Source organism: Eimeria acervulina, genomic scaffold, assembly GCF_000499425.1.
Source record: "Eimeria acervulina Houghton genomic scaffold, Eah_scaff419, whole genome shotgun sequence".
In the NCBI taxonomy this organism is placed as follows: Eukaryota; Apicomplexa; class Conoidasida; order Eucoccidiorida; family Eimeriidae; genus Eimeria; species Eimeria acervulina.
Genome location: NW_013547333.1, coordinates 19,914 through 29,453, shown reverse-complemented (window position 1 = coordinate 29,453; position 9,540 = coordinate 19,914). Strand labels below are relative to the sequence as shown.

At 49.4% G+C, this 9,540-nt stretch overlaps 3 protein-coding genes across 3 annotated transcripts; 1 reads left to right on the top strand and 2 right to left on the bottom strand.

The window, feature by feature from the left end:
• Window positions 1-1,238: 1,238 nt before the first annotated feature.
• Window positions 1,239-2,702, bottom strand: EAH_00037720 (glycosyltransferase family 28 C-terminal domain-containing protein, putative; the record flags this gene model as incomplete). The annotated part of the gene is made up of 1 exon (XM_013392017.1): window positions 1,239-2,702. The coding sequence occupies one exon, from the start codon at window positions 2,700-2,702 to the stop codon at window positions 1,239-1,241; it is 1,464 nt and encodes a 487-aa protein (XP_013247471.1).
• Window positions 2,703-2,882: 180 nt separating this feature from the next.
• EAH_00037710 (UDP-N-acetylglucosamine transferase subunit ALG13-like protein, related) lies at window positions 2,883-3,944 on the bottom strand (the record flags this gene model as incomplete). Its single annotated transcript, XM_013392016.1, has 2 exons — window positions 2,883-3,730; window positions 3,824-3,944. The coding sequence occupies 2 exons, from the start codon at window positions 3,942-3,944 to the stop codon at window positions 2,883-2,885; spliced, it is 969 nt and encodes a 322-aa protein (XP_013247470.1).
• Window positions 3,945-4,932: 988 nt separating this feature from the next.
• On the top strand, window positions 4,933-5,640 carry EAH_00037700 (hypothetical protein, conserved; the record flags this gene model as incomplete). The annotated part of the gene is made up of 1 exon (XM_013392015.1): window positions 4,933-5,640. The coding sequence occupies one exon, from the start codon at window positions 4,933-4,935 to the stop codon at window positions 5,638-5,640; it is 708 nt and encodes a 235-aa protein (XP_013247469.1).
• Window positions 5,641-9,540: the final 3,900 nt, after the last annotated feature.

Genomic DNA, 9,540 nt, shown 5'->3' with positions numbered 1-9,540 from the left:
TATATATATATATATATATATATGCCTAGGCTCTCTAGTTGTTCTAGTGTAGAATAGACGTATGGATATACACGCATTTATGCGTGTACAAATCATTGACATAATATTATACATAATATATATTTATATTATATATAATATGCATTTATATGCTTTAGTACTTTTGTGAAAAATAGGGACGCTTTTGTATTTTTCCAACTTTTTTTCATTTTATTATTTTCGATTTTCACAGCCTGCGTTTTGTCTGTCGCCTTTTTTACTCCTCCCGTGTTTAGGCGAGTCTGTGGTCAGCTCATTCAAAGCTTCAATCACAAGTACAATATATATATATATATATATATATATATATATACATTATATATGTATAGGTAGATAGATAGACAGACGGATTCCTATACAATATGGCTATATATAGGTATATATAAATTTCAGAACAGCAAAAGAAGCAGCAGCGGCCCCCACTCCGACGGCATCTCTTTTCGTCATATATATAGTGGTACCGTCGATCCCAACACGATCCCAGCCGACCCCACACGATCCCAGCCAACCCCACACGGCCAAAGACGATTTTCTACGTGCCGTCTAATGCGTCCTCGCTGGCATCATGAAGAGACAGGCCATGTTCGTTACTGAGGGCTGTTGTTATTCAATTGTTTGGTAGTAACATGGAACTACTGCCTCCCCCTCAGGTGTTTGCTCGCTGGGGAAACTGCAAACGCCTTAATGAGCTGATACACCGTCTATAGTGGCCGCGCGGAGTTGTCTTTGTTTTGTCTCCTTCCCTCTCGTGTCTGTCTCTCTTCTTAAAGCAATTAAGGCTGCCCTGGAGAGTTTGTTATTTGCCTCTCATGAGCTGTTTCTCCTTCATATCTACATTTCCAATACGGGCACATCAAACTGCCGTTATTATTATATTATCTTTGTTTATTTGTAATGTTAGTAGTATCAATTAGTATGATTATTATTATGACTATAACGACAGCTAGAACAATAATAATAATTACTATTATTTTTATTAGAAAATGCAGCATCGGCTGCTCCTCTAAAAACTCCCGCTTTGGCGCAACCCTGGGGTGTACGCGTAGCCTGATGGGCGAGCCCCCAAGTGTCTGCAGAGGGAGGAGACAAAGTCGCCTCTGTATATGGCTTAGGGTTTGGGGTTTAGGGTTTGGTAGGTATCTTCTGGTTAGGCAGAGAGCTGTGAGGGGTGCCCGTACACCGCAACTCCACAGCGTGGCTTAGAAGGGATTGCTTTCGTTGCAAGTGGGGCGTTGATAGGTGTCTGTATATACACTCCAGAGGTAAGTAACTCCCTCTTTGTCTGCAGAAGCGAGGCAGCCTGTGCTGCTGCACCAGGCAGCAGCAACAACAGCAGAGCTGTGTGCCTTAAGGGCCCCCAAAGGCTTCAATATCTTTCCTTCATACAACTCCACAGCCCCATAAGACATGCCGCATGCGCCTACCAAACCATCAGCCCTCACTGCTACAGAAGTTACATGCGGACGGTCCCCCTCGAAGCAATCCAGCGCAGCAATGCTGCTGCTGCTGTTGCTACTGTCTCCGAAAGTACGCACCTCAGCCACAGGCACCAGACAGGCACTCCCACTGCTGCTGCTGATGTTGCTGTTGTTGTTGCTGCTTCTAGTTTCTTCGTCTGCTGTCGTCCTGCGAGGTGCATCTGCTGTTGTTGCTGCTGGTGCTGTTGCTTCTGCTGCTGCGGGTGTACCTGTTGCTGCTGCTGCAGTTGCTTTGCGTCTCCTGCAGCGGTGGAGGGAGAGGGGTCCCTCTATACACGCCACCCAAACGCGGCTTGCTGCAGCAGCTAAATGAGCAGGGGGAGACTCTGAAGGCGGCAGCAGCAGCAACGAATAAGGTGTTTTGCTGCTGCGGAGATCCCACAAGGCCACCACAGGCAGCTCGTATGCAGTCAGCAGCAAAGGGGACGAGGAGACAAACCCCACACACTGCAGAGCCCCACAACTGGACAGATCCGGAGGCACAACCAGCTGCTGCTGTTGTTGCTGCTGCTGCTGTTGCTGCTGCTGCTGCTGCTGCCGCTGCTGCTGCTTCTCCTGCTGTTGTTGCAGGGAGCTAAATAGGGGCTCGCTGGAGCTGTCTCTCTTCAGCCTGAACTCCACAGCAGGAGACACCAAACCCTTAGAAGGCCTCAAGGCCCGCAAGTCAAACAAACCCGCAGTCTCCAACTCCCCCACAGGAGCAGCCACGAACTCCAGACCAAAGCTGCTGCTGCTGCTGCTGCTGCTGTTGCGTTGTGGAGCTGCGCACTTGCAGAAGGAGAAGGCTCCTGTCCTGAATGCCCCCGTAAACTTTTCTGCTTGCAAGTCAAAGAGGGAAATGAGAGAGTCTCGCTGCTGCAGCAGCACTCTGCTGCAGCAGCAGCTGCTGCTGCTGCAGCTGCTGCAGGCGAGCGGCTCGATGTGCAGCAAAGGGCTACTGCTGCCGTTGCTGCTGGCCGCAGACGCAGCAGCACAGAAGGGGCTCCCTAGCGGATCTAATTGGAGACAGGATTGAACGGAAGGAGACAGAAGAGAGACAAGTCTACGGGCCTTCAAGTTAAAAAGAGAAACAAAGCCCCCCTCATCTCCTACAAGGAGACTGTCTCCTTCATTAACAAAGAGTAGACTGCGAGAACCAAAACCCAACGGGTTCGTCAGCCGCTGCGTAGGGATCGGAGGCAGCATTTCTGCTGCTGCTGCTGTTGTTGTTGCTGCTGCTGCTGGTGCTGCTGCTGCTGGCTTTCTTGCTGGCTGAGGTGTCTCTTTCGTGTGGCTGTCTTGTTTATTTCCTTTTGCAGTGTCTGTCTCTTGTCTCTGTTTCCGTCAGTTGTTGCAGCTGCAGCTGCAGCAACTGTTTGGCTTGTCCTATATTTCTGTCTCCATTGCCTCTGTTATCTCCTCCTCTATCACAGCGGCGAGCCAGCCGCTATTCGGGGGAGGTAGCGGCAGCAGGGGCTTCTCGTAAAGCTCCCTGTCTGCTGCTTCCGCTGTTGCTGCTGCTGGCGCTGCTGTTGGTGCTGCTGCTACTTCCGCGTTTGCTGTTGTTGCTGCTGCTGCTGCCGATGATGATGACGCTACTGGTGCTGCTGGAGATGGTGTCGTTGGTGAAGCATATAGGAGAGGCCGCCTCCACGCCTCGAGGGTCTTTCTAGGGAGATCTTTCAGACTCTGCAGCGAAACGCAGTGCTGCGACTTGGCTAGCTGTACAGCTAGCTGCAGCTGATGGTTATTCAGGAGGGAAGGGTTTACGCAAGCTACTACACGACGGGAAGCCCGCAGAGCCTCCAGCAACGTAGCAGCCCCACAATGAGAAATAATTATATCAAAGTGCTGCAGCAGCAGCGGCAAAGAAGGTATAAAACGTACAACCCTTACGCGAGTAAACCCCTCAAGCTGTACGTATACCCCAGCTGCAGTCCTTAACTCGGGATCGTCAGGAGAAATGCCGAAAGGTAATACCTTGCCACGCCCTACCTGTACAGTTAAAGACACCCTGCCTATACACCGCAGCGTATCTAAAAATGAAGCAGAACCCGCAGCAGCAATCAGACCGTCAAATGAAGTGCTGCCCACAGTCACCAGCACGCGGGGCCCCCCTTCTTCTTCTGGCTGATCCTGGGGAAGAGAAGTTTCTTCTTCTTTCTTATCCTTTTCCTTCTTTAAGGGAGGAGATAAAGGACTGCTCTGCTGCACAGAAGGTGCGGCGAAGCCGCCTGATAGGAAAGGCACCCCGTGCATGCGGCGGAGAAAAACAAGCAAAGGGTCAAAGACAACAGGCAAATGATCTCAGAGGAAGAGCTCCTCACCAATAGATACCGCAGCAGCTGCAGCAGTTGTAGCAACTGCTGCTGCTGCTGCAGCTGCTGCAGCTGAAGCACCTGCTCGTTCTGCTGCTGCAAGTATCCCTAGCAGCAGGAGGCCGCTCATCGCAAAGCATCAACTGGCAGTGAAGTGTTCAGAGGGTATAATAAAGAAGAAGGCTTTGAAAAGGAAAACAATTAACGCAATCTACTCTACACAGCAAACAGACTTGCTGCAGTATTGTGTCTTCCAGCACGGCAGAAGAAGCTGCAGGCTTAAGCGGGACTGCATGCAGAAAGCAAAACATAATTCAATGGAATTATATTATTTTGTTTTCAGTGTAAATATACCACAAGAAATAACGTGAAATGATTACCAACCTAAGATGTTTTGGCGTACGTGTATCGACCGGTCGCAGAACAACGGGGCTGGGCTGCGGGTGCAGAGACACAGCAGCTCAGCAGAGTGTATAAATAAGTTCTGTAAAAAGCGAAGAAAGAAGGAAATTAAAGTAAGCAAAACTTATTTGCAATCGATACACAGAAGATTCTGTCTGCGGACATTACCGCTCCCTTGCTTGCGACCTGGTTTGCACCCCAAGCGATAATGTTGCTGCTGTTGTGTGGATTGACTCTCCTGGTGTACATTTAGCTCAAGGTCTCCAGAATCTCCGGGCGGCCCTACAATGGCTGTTCGAGCAAATCTGTTGGGGCTTTGCAGCTAGCCGCATGCATGCGCATGCAGCTGCTTGCTAAGGAAGCCGTGCGTCTGCCTGAAGTTGCTTAAGGAACCACTACACAAGCTCGCAGCTCATCCCTAGCCCTGGGTGGTGCCTTTTGCCCCTTTGGTAGAGTTACTGATAGCGGCGCTAGCCTTCGACTTGGATATGCAATAACCCCCTCCCCTAGGGACACCAAATAGAACGGGAAAGCCCCAGCGCTGCTTCCTACTAGGTGCTAGAAAAGGGGATAAGCGCAAACGCTGCTTAGGCATCAAGTTGGGCGCTTCTCGGTAGCCCGACTTCCTTGTGGCGACTTCGTGTATTAGCAGTAGTTATCGAACGCGGACGAGTGATCTAGCGTATTTGTGCATGAGATTACGTTAGTCTGTGCAAATGGCAGTGCGGTCCTCGTCTGGGTCTGGAGACCCCCGCTACATAGCGAACAACACGGGTGCCCTTCCTGGAGTTGCGGGTAGGGCTTCTGTCTCCTGCAAAGACCTGTACGCCCGCACAAGAGCTCGCAGCTTGCGGAGGCCGCCACCCGCTGGTGGTTGCGGATGGTATGAGTACGGGTTGTACGACGTGGCACTGGAGCTTACTGAAGTTCCTTTGCGGCCGTTCGAGTTGGAGTACAGAGAGCGCACTATCTTGTCACCTGAGGAGCCCCAGCCCATCGAACTCCCCAGCAGCAGGCAGCCCCCTATCCTGGTTAAAGTTAAACATAAACCTCGCGCTTGTGCTCCACCACACCCCTCTACAGTGCGTCTCCGCTATGAACCCCAGGCCGCTCCCCTAATATTTGCTGCAGAAGGCCAACAGCAACCGCAGAAGACAGACAAAATAGAAAAGATGCCATCAACGCAACTATACAAAGAGAAAGATACTGTGTCCTCCAGTAACGCTCCTAAGACGGTCCACAAAACAGAAAAGACAGAGAAACATGAAAAGGCGGAGAAATCCGACAAAGCCGAGAAAGTGGACAAAGGGGACAAGCACGAAAAAGCGGAAAAACACAACAAAGACAAGACGGAAAAGAAGGACAAGGAGAAGAGAAAGAGCAAAGACACCACTCAGGAGCAAGCCCAAAAAGAAGAATCCTAAAAAGTATCGAGCAAATAACAGGCCGCTCTCTTCTTGCTTGTCCCTTGTGCCTTCTGCCTGTACGCCTGAGAGATATCCGAACTTGAAACATACATTCCCCTCACATCATTCCTGAGGCCCTAGTGCTTGTGCTTCGGCTTTTTTTCTGGCTATGCGTTTCACTTTGTACGCAGCTGTCTCTCCATAAAGTGCAGCGTTTTCTGCTTACTCTCCTTCAGCAAGTGCCACCGACCCCTTCCCTTTCCTTTTGTGCGCCATAACAAATTAAAGCCGATTTAGAGCCAATGTACGCTAAAGCGATTTCTCGCTCATGATACACACTACCCTGAAGCTAAGAAGGGGCGTCTCTGTAGGGCCGATGTGCGTTAAAGCGATTTCTGCTCCTACAGGCAGATGAATCTTTGTACTAACAACTCAGTGCATATAATTTTGTATATAGTGCATATATATATATATATATATATATATATACAGAGAGAGAGAGAGAGAAAGATGTGAACTAGTAGCTACAGAGTAATAATGTGCATTGGTAATTCTTTGTACGCTTTGCACAACTGGACGGGAGTCCCACTGTGGACTTTCCCATGATGCTTTTTCCCTATATTTTGTCCAGTGTATAATTTGACTCATTTCTCTTCACGATGTATGATGTGCGCTTTTTCTGAGCATGCTGATATCCCTCCCTAATAAGATAATTGTAGGGCTCAGGAAGCCTCCCCAAGTTAACCCGTGGGATTGCTTGAGTGCATGTTTTTGGGAGGACGGGGTAGCGGGTACTAGAAATCGAAAGCGTGGTTGCGCCTATCTACAACCCCACGAGGCGTATACTTAGATTAATCTAGCAGTTCACGAGGCTTTGCAGCTCAAGCAGAAACAGAGCTTCCCTGAGCCACTAGCGGAAGATTTGGCGAGCGCCCCAAGGCTTATCGACTATAGGGAGCTATTTTTGGATTATATTTGGGAGAACACATTTTGCATATTCAGCAAATAGATGCTTAATATGCGGATATAGAGCCAGAACAGCCAAAACCAGGGATGTGAAAGTTACACGGAAATCCCGCCATAGAAGGCAGGAATGGGGGAAGAGAACGGAACAAGAGACACATGAGGGCACGCAGGCAGAGTGAGGATAAAGATACTTAGCCAAAGAAGTAGGGTGAAGATAAACAGGCACGCAAAGGAACAAGCAAGGTGCTAAACATTCGGGGAGAGGAAACAGGAGATAATAGTTTTCTCAGAAACTATTTTGCATTTCTTTAGTGTACTCCATCGCGCGAAACACGTCAACGAAGGATGTGGACTGTTTGCAGTTAGTAGCCGCGAACAGTTGAGAGCGGCAGAGGCCGGCAACGATCGGGTCTAACCCACACGTTTGTGGCCTGACGTACGTAGTGTTTGGTGATGGAGCTTTCCCGCTAACAAAAACAAACATTTCCTTAGGTGCTCTCACACATCTTTGTCTAATAGTTCAGAATCTTCCTTTTTCGAACAATCGAAATCGATGAAGAAGTGCCCTTTGGAGAGGAATCAAGCTGTGGGCGCCTCCTCGCGTTGAAACGAAAGCACTCTCACCATTCCATCTAGCTGAGAGCTTTTGTATCATAGGCGCACTCCAGCGATAGCGCTTCAGCATGTGCTTGCCCTTCAACGTATGGCTGTCTCCGCGATGTGGGGTACAGACCACGGCATCCCTTACTGTACGCGAAGAAGAATCAGTGTTCAAAAAGTAAGGGACGACGAGACACCAACGGAGAGCAAGGGTGCCTCCACGAATGACAAAGGATTGTGTACACCTTCGTGATTTTGTGGAGAGGAGCGCTGCTTCCAGAACTATCCGATACTTGATAAAGAAGCTTTGGGCAGTCCGATGGGGCGTGATGAAGTGCCGGCATTACACTGCAGGTACTTCAGGGTTCAAACTCATTTTCAGTTCCTGATTCAACTAGAGTGTCTGAAGAAATGATACGTTGCCGGTGCCTTGTGGACACAAGGCACCGGCAACAAATCATTTCTTCGGTGGCACCGGCGGCTCATGCAGCCCGCCTTTACAGTCAAGAATAGCAACAGTACCGTGAACGTTTCAGCTGCGAAACACTCGCGACGCCCTACCAGGTGCTGCTCTGTGCAAGCGCCTTTGTGCGTGCGGACACGCCTTCCCTTCGCATGGTTGCTTTTCTTCTACTTCTTAGACACTCAGGGGCTGCGATTCGTGCGAAAACGGGCGAAGAGTATAAGCTTGCCACTACAACATGAGCGGCGATCTCATGTAATCCCCGGAGGCTTGTGCAGTAACCCAATTATGCGTCAAAGCCTTCTTCTTTCGAAGGACTTGTGCGTAGTGCGGAGTCACTCTCTAGCACGCCATTGTCGAGCCAACATAATAGTGGAGAAGCTTGCCAGGCATTTTGGTAGGTAAAGATGCTCACGCCTTAGCCAAGATATAATTCCGAACTTCTCCGGGATCTCAACAACTGAAGCGGACGGACACTCTACCAGGCGGAGTCGTAAAGCGTTTTCAGATTCGTGCACACATTTTTGTGGATATCTCAATGGATTTCACAATAGGTTTGTCGTCAGCATGTGACTGTGAGAGCATTACGTTGCTGTGGGTATGATTCGCAGATTTGCCCATTGCATCTCCTATTCGACTTCAGTAACGGCAAAGGGAGCGTCAGCATTCTTTTGTTCGAAGCTGCATGCACCGCTCAAACGTCTTACTGAGGAGCTTCATTGTCGCCTCAAGGCACGAATTCAAAAGTGGCTAAGCATGGTATGTTCTGTTACAGACCACAACATGCCCACAAATAGTTGGATTCCAACAGTGAAGCATCGAGCACAATTCGCAGTCTGGTGGTGCACTTGCTGCTAGCTGTTTTAGGCCACCAGCATTCATCAAGGCGGAATGTTTTTCATTGAAACAGTGCACCCTTCCACCCCATATTCCCCTAACCCGCGGGCTTTGCACCAAACCATCGTATTATGGCCGAAGGTTAGACTTTGCTGCTGTCAGTCAGCGGCGTACTCCCTCACCAAAAGGGTTTGAGACACGCCTTACGGAGGCTAGGGAGCAGGAACGGGAACAAGGGAAGTCTATGCATTGAAGTAGAACAAAAGTTGTTCAGCAGTCATTATTGGCCCTTTTGGGTCTGCTTTGTGACCGAGGAGCTCTGGGGGGCGAGTGGCCGAAGAAGTTACACCTCTTGCTGCGTATTGGAGCTCGTCTTAACGCGTTTTCTCACATAGGTGCACCTCTAACGTAAAGATGCAGGCGTACGATTATTGCCGGCATTCTAAAACAGCGGTTGGGATAAGTGGAATGCATTTGATACCTCACCATAAAAAAACCGTAACTTCATTGTGGGAATGAAAAAGTGAATGGGAATGTGGCGCGGTGCACACGGGTAAGGGAAACGCAGAAGTTACACAAGGCAGCATTATATATTTGCATTATTATAACACAAATCGAGCTGGGTTATTTAGATTGCTTGAGTCTGGCCATAAGCAGCACGGCAGCACGGCTATTTTTAGTTGCTCACACCCTTTTCATGCTGCTGCTTTATCACCCGTTAAAAGGGATTCCTGCCTGTAGATCGGCGGGCTCTACGTCGGTATCCACTTCTTAGCCGGTGACGGAAAAGGAAGGCACACTCAGACAGACCATGCCCGCAACTCAATCAGTATGACTATTTGCATGCAAGATTAGATAAGCTGTACTTCGTGAAATAGAAAGTTGTAACTCTACCGGCAAGCAACGCTTGGGAGACGGTGCAGAGAAACATAGTATGCACTGACAGATAGGCCAAGACAGATGGTTTGGGACAGACAGAAAAGGAAATGGAGCCACGTGGGTGCCAAATTCTTTTCCCCGTCGTGCCGCAGAGCGCACCAGCGTGTAGTTGT